The following is an 18,475-nucleotide window of genomic DNA, read 5'->3' on the forward strand; positions in this document are numbered from 1 at the left end:
TTGAAAAATAATAATAATTTAAAAAAGGACTTAGGCTATGAGTTTCCCTCCTGAGAATACCTTTACTCACAGTCCTCAAGACAGTGTAATATTCTCAGTCCTTAATTCCTTTTTTTTTTAAAGATTTTTTTTTTAAGTTTTTTTAAATTTGACAAAAAGACACAGTGAGAGGGAATACAAGCAGAGGGAGTGGGAGAGGGAGAAGCAGGGCTTCCCACTGAGCAGGGAGCCCTATGTGGGGCTCGATCCTCCTGGGATCAGATGCGTAGCGACTGAGGTACCCAGGGGCCCCAGTCCTTAATTCCTAAGTAGTCTGATTGACAATTTAAATTTCCTCTTTGATATAAGAATTATTCAAATATTGAGCCCCTGTTTTGTGTCAGGCACTAAATTTGGCACCTGGAAGATAGTGGGGAGTAAAGCCAGACCAGACCCTCTCCCTTAGAACTTAGTGAGAGAAGACTGGTAGTAAACAATGATCAACTATGATAATGAATATTTTGAAGTAATAAAATATGGTCCTGTGAAGGTATAACACAATTAGATCTAAACTTGGGGAGAGGGAGGTGGTCAGGGGGTTCCCCAAGGAAATGAATCTTCAAGATACAAGAATGAGAATTAGGCAAGGTCTAAAGTCTAATTTTCCTAACATGGTCTTCCTGATAAGCTTTTCTTCCTATCATGCCACCAAATTCTATGGATTCTTACCACACCATGTGCCCTTCCCACTGTTTATACTGTCATTCTCCCTTCCAGTTTGGATCCACAGAACCCTCTAATCAGTGGTTTACAATGTTTACCCTCACCTGCTCACCAATTAAGGGCCGTGGCACCCCGTCTTCATTTAGTCTACTCAATTGTCCCCTTGTGCTTATAGATTTGGTCTGTTAATTTTAGCATGGATAATAATCTTTTCACCATTCATTTACTTATCTTGCAATATTTGAAAACAGTTACAATATGAATTTGGAATTCAAATGCCTTTTGGGTTAGGGTTACTGAGTCTAACCCCATATTTGCCATTTAATCCAGATTTCTACTGTTCTGGAAACTGCCGTTCTCCAGACTGATTTAATGGTTAAGCAGCTTTCTCGAACTTCTTCACAAAGCACAGTAGTCCTAATCTTTACTTGTCCTCAGATGTGATTATAATCCTTATTCTCATTTACAAATGTTGAAAATAGAGGTTAATGGCTGTTACCTTGCAGCTGGAGGTATGAGAGTAAGATTCCAACCCAGATTTCTCTGGTTCCTGGCCCACTTCCCCTTTTTATTTTGGAAAATTTCAAACTCGTGCAAAGTTAAAATACCCATCACCTGGTTTCACCAGCTGCCATTTTCATGTGTACCTACTCCTCACCCCTCCATTTGATATCTCCAAAGTCAATTTACATTCACTCAAATGCAATAATCTAAAGTGTACATATTTTTGATAAAATGGAGGCACCTATATAACCCACACCAGTTAAGATACAGTATATTTCCATCACCTCACAAAACTCCCTAGAAAATCCCCACCCCCCATGCCCAAGAGGAAATCACTTTTTTCATTTTTCCTTAGCCATGGTTTTGACTGTTCTAGAACTTCATGTAAATGGATCGTGTACAGTATGTACTTCTGGTGTCTAGGTTCTTTTGCTGGATAGAACAGTTCTTTCCTTTTTATATTGCTGAGTAGTGTTTTGTATAAACATACTGCAGCTTATTTAGTCATCCTACTGATGGCCATTTGGGTCATTTCCAGTTTGGGGCTATTATAAATAATGCTGCTATGAATACATTTGCACAAGTGTTCTGTGGAATTTATTTTCACTTCTCTTGAGTAAATATATGAGTGAAATTTCTAGGTTAAAGGATAGGTGATTATAAAAAAGTCAAAACTTTTCCCAAAGAGTGTACCATTTTATATTTCCCCAGCAATGTATCAGTCACAGTTGCTCCACAATTTGGTGTTGTCAGTTTTTTATTTTAGCCATTTTGATGGCTATGTGGTGATATCTCCTTGTGGTTTCCTTTGCATTTCCCATGATTTGAGTACTTTTTCATGGGTTTTCCAATTATGCATATTCCCTTCCTTTACGAGTCATCTTTTTTTTTTTTTTTTCCACTTTTTGCTTTATTACTGAATTGAAAGAGTTCTTTGTATATTCTAAGTAGGAAGGTTTTTTTGGTCAGATATATTTTTGCAAATATTTTCTCCCAGTCTCTGTCTACCCTATTTATTTTCATAATGGTGTCTCTGATGAGTTTTATATTTCAATGAAGTAATCAATATTTCCTTTATGCTTATTGCTTTCTGTCAATTGGAAAAATCTTTTTTTTCTTGTATAGGAAATCTTTGCCTACTCACAGGTCATTAAAGATATTCTTTATTTTTCTTTAACGCTTTAGTTTTAGCTTTTATAATGAGACTTATAATCCACTTCTAATTAATTTTTGTGAATAGTATAAAGTGGGGGCCACGATTCATTTCTTTTCCATATGGATATTTAGTTGTTCTATCACTAACTCCACTCAAATCTTTTATTTTGAAGATTTCTTAAATGTACAGAAAAGTTTAGATATTAATAAACATGACTGTGCCTTTCACATAGATTCTGTAGTTAATATTTTGACATATTTATCTGTGTAGACTTTTAAAGCTAAACCTTTCTATTTTTAAATTTTTATTATTTATTTTTAAAAATATTTTATTTTTATTTATTTGACAGAGAGAGATCACAAGTAGCCAGAGAGGCAGGCAGAGAGAGAAGGGGAAGCAGGCTCCCTGCTGAGCAGAGAGCCTGATGTGGGGCTCGATCCCAGGACCCTGAGATCATGACCTGAGCCCAAGGCAGAGGCTTAATCCACTGAGCCACCCAGGTGCCCTAAATTTTTATTTATTTTTTAAGTGATCTCTATACTCAACATGGGGCTAGAACTCACCACTCCAAGATCAAGAGTCACATGCTCTATCCACTGTCTAACCAGCCAGCTAGGTGCCCCAAAGCTAAACTGTTTTAAAGTGCAGACTTCATGGCCTTTCATCTCTAAATATTTCAGTGTGTATCTCTTATTCTTTTTAAAGATTTTATTTATTTGCCAGAGAGAGAGAGAGAGAGAGAGAGAGAGAGAACAAGCAGGGGGAGTAGCAGCAGACAGAAGGAGAAGGTTTCCGTTAGCAGGGAGCCTGACGTGGGACTCAATCCTAGGACGCTGGGATCATGGCCTGAGCTGAAGGCAGACATTTAACGACTGAGTCACCCAGGCGTCCATCAGTGTGTACCTCTGAAGAATAAAGACCCTCTCATACCTGGCCACAATTATCACACGTAAGAAGATTATTTCAGTCATACCAAGTAATATATAATCTATTTTCTTGCTGAAATATTGGTTAGAATTGTGTTAAACCTGTTTATCAATTTGGCATCTTTACTATGTTGAGTCTTCCATTTAATGAATATGGTGTGTCTCTCCCATTTATTTTGCTCTTCTTTGGTTTATCAGTATTTTGTATTTTCAGCATACAAATCTTATACGTATTTTGTTAAGATTTAGACTTCCAAGTCAGTTCATACTGCTCCCCCTCATTTTTTTAATGTAGAAAAACTAAAGAGGTTTTGGAAAGTAAATTATTTCCTCTGGATTGTTCTTGCTAGCATAACTTGAGGCGGGGTCCACTGCCTCTACACCTCTCCCGGGCTGATGCAAACAGCGTATCATGATCAACTCCCACTGTGTTTGGTACAATATCCATCTCTGATTTAATCCAGAATACCCCAAGCTAATTAAAATCACCTATGGCATATTATACTTAAACATACAACTTCCAGGACCCTATACCAGGCCTCCTAGCCAGACTTCTCTTGTGTGGCATCTATAAATACATCTTTAAGAAATTGCTCAGGTGTGGGGTGACTGGGTGGCTCAGTCGTTAAGCATCTGCCTTCAGCTCAGGTCATGATCCCAGCATCCTGGAATCAAGCCCTGCATCAGGTTCCCAGCTCCACGGGAAGCCTGCTTCTCCCTCTCCTGCTTCCTCTGCTTGTATTCCCTCTCTCACTCTCTCTCTGTCAAATAAATAAATAAAATCTAAAAAAAAAAAAGAAAAGAAATTGCTCAGGTGTGGGCACCTGGATGGCTCAGTCACTTACATATCCAATTCTTGAATTTGGCTCAGGTCACGAGATCGAGCCCTGCATTGGGCTCTTCACTAGGCCTGGAGCCTGCTGGAGAGTCTCTCTCCCCCGCTTCTTCCTCCCCATTCTCGCATGCAATCTCTCTCTTAAAAAAAAAAAAAGAAAGAAAGAAAGAAAGAAAATTCTTGCTGATTCATAAATATGTTATGCATTATCATTTCTGGGCCTTGCTCATACTGATTTCCTAATGTGCAGTCCCTCACTCTTCTTGTGCTTTATCTTTGCCCTTGCAAATTCAGTGCATTACTCAAACAGCAGCTCTAATGCTACTTCCTCAGAGCCCTCTTAGCTGGTGACAGTGTCTTACTGTGCAGATTACTTGCATTTTTTTAATGGCATTTAAAAAAGGTATTTGTTGTATTTCCCCTACTAGAAGGGCTGGAGTAGATTCCACTCATTTTTGTATTTCCCAACTTAGTCAGTGCCTACTGTGTACCAGATACTATGATAAGACTTCACAAGATCTAATTTAATTAGTAGCCAGTTTATTGAATGAGAGTTAATAGAAAAGAAATGTTTCCAAAATAAAGAAAACAAAAACATAATATTAGACAAAAGTCTTGCTATATTCATCTTAACTGTAGTATTTAAAAAACACTAAATTTATGAGGCACCTGGGTGGCTCAGTCGTTAAGTGTCTGTCTTCTGCTCAGGTCATGATCCCATGGTCCTGGGATCAAGGCCCGCATTGGGCTCCCTGCTCAGCAGGAAGCCTGCTTCTCCCTCTCCCACTCCTTCTGCTTCTGTTCCCTCTCTCAGTGTCTCTCTCTCTGTGTGTCAAATAAATAAATAAAATCTTTACAAAAACAAAAAAAAAAACCCAACCCACTAAATTTTATAAGAAATTACATACCTGATTTAGAAATGAATCTACTTTCCATCCTCTTTATCATTTTAAGATATCAGCATATTTATGCTCACAGGAGAAAAGTAGGATAATAGGAAACTTAATTTCTTATTACATAAGAGGTAATTCTGGAACTTGTAAGAACAGAAAATTTTAATTTTTATATAATTTTATTAATAAACACAGGGAAATAGTCATATAATACATTAAATTTTCAAAGTATCATCATAATATTCTGAAAAATATAAAATGCAAATGTGTAAATTTTCATTTTTCCCATGACAATGCAAAAGAAAAAACCCAGTAATTACAAATATGTGTATTTTACAAGAAACTCCATTTATCATAGAAATTAGCAGAGTGGATGAATTATGACTGAATTTCATATCCTAATGGATCAAGTCCCTGGTCTAGGAGCATTAGAGAGGACTCTCTTAACTTCTGCAACAATTTCCTTAGTTCTTCCTTAGAAAATACCTGATTTTAAGAAAAGAAAAAAAAAGAATGAGAGCAAGGAAGAAATATATGAATTTATGGTCATTTAATCAACCCGATTAGCTTAACATAAGAAGAAATTCCTCTTTAAGATTTATATAGCCAGAGGCCACTATGTTAGTGTGGTCCAACAACTTCAAAGCTATTTCTTTGAGCCAGTCTATTTACTTCTAAGTGTTTATGAATATGTATGTATTTTCAAAAAAAAGAACAAACATTAGAAGTGGACCATCACTTTAAGAAAATCTAAGAACATCTCACAAATGTAAACATATCTCACAAAATCAAATATTATTACAGAGCTTATCAAATCACTAAAATTTAAAAGTATAAATGCTCCAGAACTTACCAGATACAGTTTGTGGCGCTCAGAGGAGACCATATCTGCTAACTGCAAGCATTCCTGATACTGACCAGTACTATGCAATATGGTATGAAGCAGAAAACACAACATCGGCAGACAAAGCTTTCTCAGTGAAACCATTTGGTGTGTCCTTTCATGGTCTTCTTCAGCATCCTACAGTCGGACATCAAGTTGTCATTTTAACAAGTTTAAGGTAAATACTGTTATAAAAAAACCAAGTACTTAATCAAAACCAAAATGCAACAGGTAGAAGCTAATGGGGTTTCTCTAAAGCTCATGATGCCCATTAAAAATAAAACAAGGCAGGATTTTAATCATGATAGACACACAATTTTTGGTAAAACAGAATGAAGGCAAACAAAACATAATACAGAGGAGTCCCTGGTCTGATAACAAAAACAAAATGCTTCTGAATTTATATTTTTCTTTTTTTTTTTAATTTGTATTTCTAATATTTATTATGTATTGAATAAAAACATGCTTAAAGCAGTAAGAGAGACTAAATACCACTGGAACAAAACTGGGAACAGAAAAGAAGCACTGTTTCCCTTGATGTGTACAGATGGAAATACATGTGAGAGGACATGAACTGACGGTGGTGACTGCTGCTGGGGAGAAGGGTCATGAGGTGGGGAGAGGCACACAGGGAGGGACAATGTCACCGCAAACTCTTTTTAAACAAAGTGAATTTATGATTCCTTTGTATAATTTTTCAAAAATAGAAAAATTAAAGGACCCTATAGATTTGAATAATATAATTAATGAGACAGAACTAACAGATATATGAGAAAAACAATGTGGAGGAAACAATTAGCATTTCGAAGTACATATGGGCCTTTCTAAAAAATTATGTGGGCAGTAGTAAGAGTACAGAAATGTACCCAAAACGTTTTCTCGCAACAAATTTGAAATCTAAAGATCATTAAAATAATTTAAAAAGTACCCAACCTTAACCTTTGTGAAATAATCTTAAAAACAGAAAGGAAATCCATAGAGTTCATGGCATAAGACAAAACAGAGAACAAGACAAGCGGAATACCTGGTGTTTAGTAAAGCCTAATAAAATACCTAATTTTTTAAAAAGCAGCACCTTCTTAGAAGTCTGGAATTTATTGTTGTTGTTTATGACAACTTATATTAATCAGTGTAAGTATCTTCATGGGACAGACTATGTTAAGCTGCTAAAGCATTTTTCAAAAGCAGATGTAAGTGGAGGCATGAAGCAACAAAATGTATGTGGTAATTCTAGCAAGGAGTGATTGTACTAATTTAGGCGGACCTAGGTCGGTTTTCCACACATAGGAAAAATTACTATCAGTCGTTCAGTCTTGTTTTGAGATATAAATATATTAACAGTAAATATTAAAATGCATGCATGTGTTGTGTTTTCTTAACTTTGAAAGGGAAAGCACTTTTATTTTATTTCTCAAATAGGCACTCACTACCTTCAGAGGTGGATTTAAAACCAAAGGTCTTACTCATAATTCACATTGTTGTTTCCACCCAGAGCCTGTTAAGAATGTGAGCACTGCTTCCTCTGAGTCACTCCATTTGTACTCCAATGGCGTCTTTCGCCCCCTTGCTAGGGAGGCAAAGTGGCCCTGGCTCCCAGACCCCTTATCACCTGGAAGTAGCAGCAGGTCTATTAGTAATCTGATCTCACAGGATGGATTCTGGTTCCTGCTTCCTCTAGGTCTTGTTGCTGGCCAAATATCAAAGGGGTGTTACCGGTAATCTGTTCTGCTAACTCAAATGGCTTCCCACACCAGCAGACTGAAGGCTACCAACTGTCCTGAATTATGCGTGATGGGCCCAGCAATTTGCCACAAGGAAAAGAAAATCAATTGCTCTCCACAACCTAAGCTGTTTTTGTCATTCAAATGAACAAAAGCTTTGAAAAATTCTGTATATGTATAAAATTAAAACATTATTTCCATTAGGGACATATAGTAGTGCCTTACATGTGAGAAAAATTCATTAACTGGTATGTGTTGCCAGCAGGAGTTGAACTGCACTGACATTACAGGTATCTCTAATATGAAGACAGTGCGTTCACCCCAGTCATTTTACTAAATGTACCAAACATTTTCTGAAAGCCTCTTGTGTTCTAGGCATTAACTTAAGTGCCAAACTCAGAGAAATGAAGAAAACAATGTTCCTGCCTTCATGAAGTCTACATCTTAATGGAGGTAGACACACAACAAGCAAATAATATACATTATACATTATATGTAACTGCCACAAGGAAAACCAATGCAGGATAATAAGAAAGTGATACAGGGTGGCTGGGGCTGGGGGACGGGGAGGGTCTCTAAAAAGAGAGAACATTGGGCATACTACCGAAGGAGGTAGGAAAGCCATCAGTATAGCTATCACGGGGAAAGGGCATTCTAGGTTCTCTGTTCAAAATACTGCACCATATATTCAAGAATCCAGCATTTCCAGTTCCCCTTTGACAGATCATGAGGTCTGCAGAGGCAAAGCTGATTACTCAAGGTTTCTGTTAAACCACAGGATCAGGCCTCTGTATTTTTTTGCTCACATAATAGTTACCTTCAGTATCCTTCCTTTTCCCTCTACTCGCTCAGCTTCGACATCATTCTTTAGGAATCAGTCAAATACTACACCTTTCAAGTACCCTGTCTAGACCTCTTCCAAGTAAAACCAACCTTTTCTTTTCCTGAACTCACAAAATACTTAATCTGTATATATATTTAAGCTCTCCAGCAGATTTAAAAAAAACAAAAACAAAAAAATCCAGCCCTACCACAGATCAATTATATCAGAATCTCTGAGAGTGGAGCCCAGCATTTTAAAAAAGGCCCCCCCTCCAAGGTCATTTAAATGGATAGCTCAGAGGCGAGGGCCATGGCTACTAGACTTACCTTTGTATCCTTAAATTGAGTTGAATGCAAATACAATTAAATTTTTAGATCCAGAATTTTAAAAAATTACATTTTAGTATCTTGAATGAACACATTAAATCTGAAGAAATAGTCTACCCAACAGTCCAAGATTTCTATTCCCTAGTTAGTATTTTCAGTCTAGGTTTAAATTATGGTATGTTCAGTTACAAGAACAAAGGATATATAAGATCCATAGGTGCTTCTATTTAGAGAAAGAGCCTTTAAAAATAGACTTTTCCTTTTTAGCTGTATACAATGTACAGAACTTACCTCTCTAACATCTACCATCCACCCTCCATCAACAAACAACAAGACATTGTACATTTTCTCCTTCACATCAGCAGTCAGGGCATCCAAATGTCCTTTCCAAATAACATAATCCATCTGCAAAACAAACACAAGACATATTAACAGACTAAAACCAATAAATAACGTATTTGTAAAAGTACAGACAGGAATATTTACATGGAACATCATTCTAAAGAGTTCACTTTATTGAGGAGCATGCAACTCTTGATTTTCTGGGTGATGAGTTCAAGCCCCACATGAGAATAGAGATTACTTAAATAAATAAAACTTTAAAAAAATAAAGTTAACTTTAGTCAGCCAAATACAAAAATAATCAACAGACTGCAGTGAAATAAAACACTGAAATGTTAACTTCATAAATGAACATTCATGTCACCTGAAGGTAATTTTCAGGTTTGGTTAATAACCTGCAGAAAACTAACAGGTGTCTTTTTTTCAAACAGCATTAACAGAAAGATCACCTGTTACAATATGAATAGAACTGCTGAAGAAATTACCTCTTTAAATATGACCTGATCATCTCATAGTTATATGGTCAATTAATCTTCAAAAAATCAGGAAAGACAGTCCAATGGGGAAAAGACAGTTTCTTTAACAAATGATGTTCAGAAAATTGGATAGCTACATGCAAAAGAATGTAACTGGACCACTTCCTTACACCAAACACAAAATTAAATTCAAAATGAATTAAAGACCTAAATGGGAAACCTGAAACCATAAAAATCCTAAAGAGAGCAGCATCAGGGTGGCTCAACTCGAGGCATCAAATTCTTGGTCTCAGCTCAGGTCATGATCTCATGGGTCGTGTGATAAAGCCCTGCAAAGCAACAGGCTCTGCACTCAGTTGGGAGTCTGCTTAAGATTTTCTCCTTCTACCCCTCCCCCCACTTGCACTCGCACTCACACTCGCTCTCTCTCTCAAATAAAATAAATCTTTAAAAAAAAATCCTAGAAGAGTGTACAGGCAGTAAAGATCTCTAAAATTGACCATAGCAACATTTTTCTAGATATGTCTCCTGAAGCAAGGGAAACAAAAACAAAAACAAACTATTGGGACTATGGCAAAGTAAAAACCTGCACAACAAAGGAAATAATCAACAAAACTAAAGGGTAACCCACTAATGGAAGAAGATATTTGCAAATAACATATCTGATGAAGGCTAGTATCCAAAACATATAAAGAACTTCTGCAACTCAACACCAAAAAAATGAAATAAAACAGTTAAAAAATATTCAGAAGACCTGAAAAGACATTTTTCCAAAGAAGACATACAGATGGCCAACAGACACAGGAAAGATGCTCAACATCACTCATGATCAGGGAAATGCAAATCAAAACCACAATGAGGTATCACCTGACACCTGTCAGAATGGCTAAAATCAAAAACATAAGAAGCAACAAATATTGGTGAGGATATAGAGAAAAAGGAATCCTTGTGCATTGTCAGTGGGAATGCTAACTGGTACAGACACTGTGGAAAACAGTATGGAGGTTCCTCAAAAAGTTGAAAACAGAACTACCCTATGACCAGCAATTGGCACTACTGGGAGTTTACCTAAAAAATATAAAAACACTAATTCAAAGAGATACATGCACCCCTATGTTTACTGCATTCTTTACAATAGCCAAGTTATGGAAGCAGTGCAAGTGTCTGTCCATGTATGAGGGAAGGTGGTTGGGGCATGGGTGAAATAGGTAATGGGGATTAAGGAGTGCACTTGTGATGAGCACTGGGGGATGTATGGATGTGTTGAATCACTATTTTGAACACCTGAAACTAATAGAACACTGTATGTTAACATACTGGAATCAAAATTAGAAAAAAAAATCTGAAAAAAAAAAGTGATCTGTATTTTTAAAGTGCAATAGATAGGTCTCATCTAAATTCAACTTACTTCATATTTCTTTTCCTTGTGTTCATGAGCCACTCTCTCAGTAAAAGTTGCTTGAGGTATCAAAGTAGGTTTCTGTGGAGCTGAATTCATATGCTTAAACCACTCGTTAAAGGTTTCATTGGCTTCCTAAGATGTAAAATAAAATAGAAAAATACGAAACAAACACAAGTTTTCCATATGTTCTACAGAGACTTTAAAATTTGGTTCTTAGAAGTAATTTTGCAACATCAATAAACAGAACTGTTCAACATTTATTTTTTGCACACAAAAAAACATTGTGAATAAATATTTTGTCAAATGGTGAATACCAGCAAGGTACACATACACTGTGTTTTCTGGCACCTAGTCCTATCTCAAGCACTCCGGTCATATACGTATCTTGACATTTACCACTTTGTGATGTTTACTTGTCTGTCTTCTTGACTAGCCCATTAGCTTCTACAGGGCAAGGATAGACTGCTATCCACAGATGTCCCCTAGAACCTAGCCTGATGTAATCACTTCATTTTTTGTTGAAAGCATTTTAAATGAGTATGTTGTTATTTTAGGTATAACAAATTTAGATTATTTCGCCTTTCTCAGTTATTGACCCCTCACCCGCAAAGTTGATACAAGCATTCAAAGACTTGCAAGGACACTAAGTTTTAGACATCACACACTCTACGATGTGAAGTTCTTAGTCGGTTAGCATGAATTAGAAGCTTATGCTGATGAAGGCCAGACCATGATCTCAATGTTCCTGTCGATCAGTCAGTACCACAGTCACAAGAGAGAGAAGATAAAAAGTCAGTCACCACTATTGGATGAACAGTTCAAAGTCTGAGAGTGAATCAGAAAAATCATGAAGGTAGACATATTTGTGATTTTCTTTATAGGCTCACCAAATAAGCTCTAATGCACAAATGTTCTCTGATAGCATTATCATCTTCGGCGGGAAGTGGACTTTCCATTCCTTGTTCCTCCCACTGATTATAGATTTCTGCTATAGAATCCTGAGGAATTTTCACAAATACTTCTTTTGCAGCTTCATGCTTTTTTGATGCTGTGAAAAAGATGCACAATTTTTCAATACATGTGAATTGCTGTATAGTAGTTTCTAAGGGAGTCAAATTAATTGGTTTGCCACTTTTACAGTCAGCTGTAAGCATCTTGAGTCCCAAAGTAGTTTTATTAAAGGTTTGGGTGATTCTTTGTACTTAATGGCCAGGCTTTTTCCTTATTTCAGTGGGTCAAGTCACAAAAGGATTCATTTAATGCAGTTGCTTTTACCAAATTTTGTGTCTTAAGGCAATTACATTTTTCAAAGCCTTGAGATTATATGAAACACTGATTAGGACAATGATAATGTTAAATATTTTGTTTCATTATACTAGGCTTGATATATAAGAATGGCTGTTTTGTCACCTGCCCTCCTCCACCGGAAGGATTAGAAAAACAAAAAAAACACAACAAAACAAAAATTTAAGAATATGTAAGTTTGAACAAAAGCTTGAGAAGAGAATATTAAAATAAAGCATACCCAAGAATTTTCTCATTATCGCATTGCCTTGTTTAAGTGCTTCCGCCCTCTGTGCTGGGTCAAATACCAACCAGTCAATTACATCAATTTTTAAACGGTCCTCCTATTCATTTAATTGGAAAAAAAGAAACATCGATTGTACTTTTTTCTAATATATTCCAGTTAGTAGAATTAACTTACATCTAATAAACATGATTTTCCCTCAAGTTATATGAAATTATGAAAGAATCTAGCTTTCCTTAGTTTCTTTTCACACTTAATAACTCAAATTACAAAAAAGGGATGCCTAGGTGGCTCAGTCAGTTAAGCGTCTGCCTTTGGCTCAGGTCATGATCCCAGGATTCTGAGACTGAGGCCCACATTGGGCTCCTTGCTCAGTGGGGAGCCTGCTGCTCCCCTTGCTTCTGAGTTTGCTCTCTCTCCCTCTCTCTCTCTCTGACAAATAAATAAATAAATAAAAATCTTAAAAAAAAAAAAAAAACCAAACTGAAAAAATTACAAAAAAACTTCTCGGAGTATGAGTCTGGAATTAAGTATTCTATGTCCCACCAACTTAACCAGGTGATTCCTTAGTGGCTACTCTAAAATGGCTTTTTGGTTTTTTTCCTGAAAACAGGGTAAGTAAACTACTTAAAGAGTTAGAGATTGATCAAGTATCTAGAATAATCCAATAAGCAAAAATCCAAAGCTCACTTTTTTTCTGTTAAAGAAGCTTCCTTTAACACAATACTACTGCAAGTAACTTAAATCCCTTACATAAGACCTTAAGTCTGCTGCCAATTTTTAAAATTTAAAAGGTTTTGGCTGACAAAGAAAAATTCTTAAAGAAAGGAGCCAGAGTATGCTAAGGAGGAAGTTCACCAAAAAGCCACCAAAGAGCCACAAAAGAGGGATTAGGAGTTAGGCACACATCTCCCCTGCCTCTTATGTTACCTCAGTAGTGCTGGTATCTAGGGCTGGGGCCACGTCATGATGACTGAATTCACCATTATCTTTCTTTCGGATATTCTCGACTACAGTCTTTGTTATAGCTGCAATATCCAAATCTAAGGAATTTTTTTAAGAGACAAAAACAAGAATTAATCGTTCACATTAATATTCTCTAAACAGTCACAATGATTTGGTAAACTGGAATTAAAATTCTATAAAAATATAAGATGTAAAATATGAAAGACATTATAAAATTGTAAAAGAAAATGCCATAACAGGGATATTCTACACGAGTTACAGTATAAGTTATTTTATTCCTAAAACAGAATTTCATCAAAAATTCCATTCTTTTTCTCTCGAGAAGATTTAAAACTAGAAAGATAAATGTTACTAATGCCAAAATGATAACTTGCCTGTGAAACCCAACAAAAAGTTCTCAACCATTTTTACCTGCTTCTTTAGCCAGTTCCAGGCAATGGTGGCGCTGCTCAAATTCTGTAACACCTTCCAAAAATAATGCATACTGGGCTACAGCTAGGTCTTGAGGCAAATGACAGGTATAAAATGCTATGAGATTTGTATGTTTCTCATTTACTAAAAGCTAAAAAAACAGAAAAAGATCAAAGTATGTCAGTAACAACAACAGGTTCTGGGATCAGCAGTGTTTTTTAAAAAATTCACTTCAAAATTTCAAACATTAATGAGAGATTCATATAGATGTGGATTTGTGCTACTGAACAGAATGATTTTAAATTCTAAATAAAATATACTTAAGATAATTAAAAGATCTCTTACAGATTCTGATGACTTTCCCACCACCTGAGCATTAAAACATTACCATTCTGATTTTTGTTTCCACCAAAACAGTAAAAAAAAAAAAAAAAAAAGAAAGAAAGAAAAAAGAAAATCAAATTTTGGATTCTTAAAGTTTACCTGTATGTATGTCTTTAAAATTTCAATGGAAACTTCTTCCTTCATAGAAAAAAAAGATATAATTCATTTATAAACACAATTGCTTATATGTACCAGCAAGGTATCTAACAAAAATTCTATTAAATGATTGAATGATTTTAATATTTGCCATGGAGCAATGACTACATGCTAGGCTAAATGCTTAGCAAAGTTTATATGCTGCCCAAATGAACCTTCCATAACTCTTTGTGGGTAGTTACTATCATTGTTCACAATTTACAGAGGAAGAAACTAAGAGTTTCTAAACAAAGAAAACTACAGAGGTTTTTATTTTACCCAGAATTACATAATAGAAGCTGGTGAGTAAGGATGCAAACCCAGGATTCTTACTCCAAAGCCCAAGCTTTCAACTACTGTTTAATCATTCTGCCTTCTATAGGTACTAAAATGTTACCATCATTTAGGAAAAAGAAACAAAAAGAAAAAAGAAAACAAAGGTTTGAAACCTCACATAGAAAAAGTAGTCTTGTTCAGTTAGCTTGGTGGGTTGATTTAGGACTGGGTACTGATGAGGATAAAGTTACGAATTTATCAAAAACCACATAAAGCACCTGGGTTGCTCGCTCCGGATGAGCATCTGACTTCAGAGCCTGTCATAATCTCAAAGTGCTGGAATCCAACCCCACCCTGGGCTCCCTGCTCAGTGGCGAGTCAGCTTGTCCATCTGTCCCTCCCTCAGCACATTCACGTGTGCTAATAAAATCTTTTAAAAAAATTACTTAACACACACCCACATACACACACACAACCACACACCCACTGGTATTCTGCATCCATAACTAGAGCCCTAAAGGGTCATCCACAGTGAGTTATCACTGAGTGACCATACAAGACTGTCTAGAAGACTTCTCTGACAGGGTGCTTGGGTGGCTCAGTCGATTGAAGGTCTGCCTTCAGGTCAGGTCATTATCCTGGGGTTCTGGGATTCATATCTGAGGTTCATGTCAGGCTCCCTGCTCATTCCACTCCCTTGGCCCCTCCCCTCATGTCTGTCTCTCTCTCTCAGATAAATAAAATCTTAAAAAAAAAAAAAAAAAGACTTCTGTACCCTTACCACCATTTCTAGGAAAAAAAAAAACCCAAAAAACTAGCATGTTTTCCTGATGAGAGGCATACAGCAACACCCTTGCAAAGGGCAGTCAATTGTTCTTTTTTATTTACTTTGATCTGTAGTCCCAGAGTGTGGAAAAACAAAATGAGGTGAGTCATGAAGCGGAGAAGGTGTCCAGGTAGATTGTTCCTGCTTTTGGAAAGCCATTTGTTAAATTCAGTCATCAAACCTACAAGCCATCAAAGCAAAAATTCAGTAATAGCAATAAAGACCAAAAGAACAGAAATAAACATTACTAAGGATATTTTTACTGTATTCCTATAGTACTATGAAATCACTACCTCATTGTTAATAACCCCCATATAAAACAGACCCAGGATTAAATTCAAGCTCTATTATCTAACAATTAATAGCTGCATTCAAATAGGCTGATATAAAGATTAAAAGATGTGGTGAGTCGTGCACTGTTTTGATAACTTTTTAAAAAATTGCCATAAGAAAACAAAGAACTCGGATGCCTGGGTGGCTTAGTAGGTTAAGCAACTGCCTTAGGCTCAAGTCATGATCCTGGAGTCCCAGGATCGAGTTCCACAACGGGCTCCCTGCTCAGCAGGGGTCTGCTTCTCCCGCTGACCTCTCTCCTCCCATGCTCTCTCTCTCTCAAATAAATAAATACATAAAATCTTAAAAAGAAAGAAAGAAAGGAAACAAAGAGCTCATAGAAAGTAAAACAAAAGTATAGTATCTTACCATCAATGTCTCCCAGGATAAGGAACTTTTGAACTATATGATAATGTTCTTGATTCTCTTCCAAAACTCTCTGAAAAAATTTTTACATTTTCCATAAATCTCCCAGTGGTCATTCTTTAGTATGTATTCATTAGTAAGCCAAAATGTCAACTTTTGAAACAATATAAAGGAAAAGTTGCACATGAGGGGTCTTAGGAGATGAAAACAAATTTGAGAAAGTAATGCCTTTGGAATATACTCAAGCTGAACAATTGCTGAAAGCAGAGAACTGTGATAAAACAATTTAATCTCTGAATATTATTACTTTCATTTTTTATATTTTACTATTGTTTTTCTTGGCACTCCATGGTGAGCCAGAAAGGAAGGGCACACGTAACCTAAGCGAAACAAACTATAAGATTTCTCCAAAAATGAACAGCAGTTGTTGAAAGCATTCCTTTGTATTCTTTTCTGCACACGGCACCATGCATTAACAGAAGCCACCAAAATGGTGATTAGACAGAGTAGAAAAAACTACAAGTGACCTTCTGTTGCACTGTTTGGAAGCAAATAGTTTATTTCTTTTTTGTCAAATGCATTTTAATTTTTTATTTCATTATCTAACTTTTCTTTCAGCATTCATTCTTGGTTACATTCAAATCTTTGCTCTATTTGGAACTGATTTTAAAATGTAGCATGAGGTAGGGATTTAGCTGTTTTCCTCCAGACAGAAAGTCAATCATGCCCATATCATGTATGTAAATAAATTCCTCTTCCTTTGAAATGAAAGATCACCTCTGTCATCTGTAAGTGCTAATGCATATTTGGATCTAATAACGACGTCTGTTTCACTGATCTATTTATTCATTCCTGTGTTAAGTGCATATTGTTTTGTTGTATAATTATTTTGTTTTATTATTAAGTAAGGCAACTAGTGCACATTATTCTTTTTCAAATTTTCTTGCCATCTTGCCATTCTCACTTATTCTTCTATTTTTAAACTTCTCTGTTTAGAAATAATCCTCCAGGGGCACCTGGGTGGCTCAGTGGGTTAAAGCCTCTGCCTTTGGCTCAGGTCATGATCCCAGGGTCCTGGGATCGAGCCCCACATCGGGATCCCTGCTCGGCAGGGAGCCTGCTTACCTCTCTCTCTCTGCCTGCCTCTCTGCCTACTTGTGATCTCTGCCCGTCAAATAAATAAATAAAAATCTTAAAAAAAAAGAAAAAAGAAATAATCCCCCAAAGATTAAGTTTCTATGTTAATTTGGGAATAGCTTAGATTTACATCAAATCCTCTCATCCAGGAACATGGTACATCTATTTATACTCATGTCTTCCAATAAGATTCTATAGTTTCTTTTTGGAAGTCCTCAAACCCTTAGTTAATTTTATTCCTATGTATCTTATGGTTTTGGTCAATAATTTAATGGGACTTTTTTGGGGGGAGCACTAAATCCTTTTCTAATTAGTTGTGAAAAGTACAGACAGGCTATGATTTTGGGAGGTAACTTTGTCTTGAATTTAGGTACTTAAAAATTCTCATTCTTTTATTAATCCTAGTAACTGAATCTTGAGTTTCTAGATTTACACTTTCATCATATGTAAATATTCCCCCCTTTCTAATATGTGTATCTATTCCTTTACTTGTTTTATTTTTAATTAGCTGGAATCTCCACAAAATAACAGACTGGTAAGAAATACTTGACAGAAGAAGTATTAATTTCTTTACTATACAGTCATATACAGTAAAAAGGAAAAGATAAAACTCAACAGAAAAATAGGTAAAAGATGTGAACAGGAAATTCACAAATGGTCAATAAACACAGGAAAACTTGCTCAGCTTTATGAAGAGACAGGGAAGTAAGAGCAGAACAGCAAGTTCTTATTTCCCACCTAATCTGATACATTAGCAAAAAATTCGAAGTGTGACATCTGGGACTGGTGAGAATGCAGGGAGATGGCTGCATTAATAAATTACTTATGGGAGTATGAATTAAATGCTACAACCAGGTAATTAATTTAATATATATCTACTCTTTATTTCAGCAACCCTGCTTTTAGGACATTTATCCTAAAATAGGACTAGTAGGGACGCCTGGGTGGCTCAGTTGGTTAAGCCGCTCGGGTCATGATCCCAGGGTCCTGGGATCAAGTCCCACATCAGGCTCCTTGCTCAGCGGGGAGCCTGCTTCTCCCTCTGCCTCTGCCTGCCTCTCTGTCTGCCTGTGCTCACTCTCTCTGACAAATAAATAAATAAAGTCTTTAAAATAGGACTAGTA

The 18,475-nt window shown here is 36.2% G+C and overlaps 1 protein-coding gene across 1 annotated transcript in view; it reads right to left on the bottom strand.

The window, feature by feature from the left end:
- Positions 1–4,649: 4,649 nt before the first annotated feature.
- The window catches only part of NUP107 (nucleoporin 107), a 47,043-nt gene continuing 33,217 nt past the window's right edge, over positions 4,650–18,475 (bottom strand). The window contains exons 18-28 of the mRNA XM_080810788.1: positions 16,218–16,287; positions 15,578–15,696; positions 14,378–14,416; positions 13,895–14,045; positions 13,448–13,560; positions 12,515–12,617; positions 11,877–12,037; positions 10,996–11,121; positions 9,061–9,174; positions 5,870–6,037; positions 4,650–5,502 (exon numbers count right to left, since the gene is read on the bottom strand). Of these exons, the coding sequence (XP_080666914.1) occupies positions 5,395–5,502; positions 5,870–6,037; positions 9,061–9,174; positions 10,996–11,121; positions 11,877–12,037; positions 12,515–12,617; positions 13,448–13,560; positions 13,895–14,045; positions 14,378–14,416; positions 15,578–15,696; positions 16,218–16,287 (1,272 nt within the window). The 3' untranslated portion in view covers positions 4,650–5,394. The remainder of the gene's footprint in view (positions 5,503–5,869; positions 6,038–9,060; positions 9,175–10,995; positions 11,122–11,876; positions 12,038–12,514; positions 12,618–13,447; positions 13,561–13,894; positions 14,046–14,377; positions 14,417–15,577; positions 15,697–16,217; positions 16,288–18,475) is intronic.

The sequence above is a fragment of the Martes martes genome, assembly GCF_963455335.1.
Source record: "Martes martes genome assembly, chromosome: 8".
In the NCBI taxonomy this organism is placed as follows: Eukaryota; Metazoa; Chordata; class Mammalia; order Carnivora; family Mustelidae; genus Martes; species Martes martes.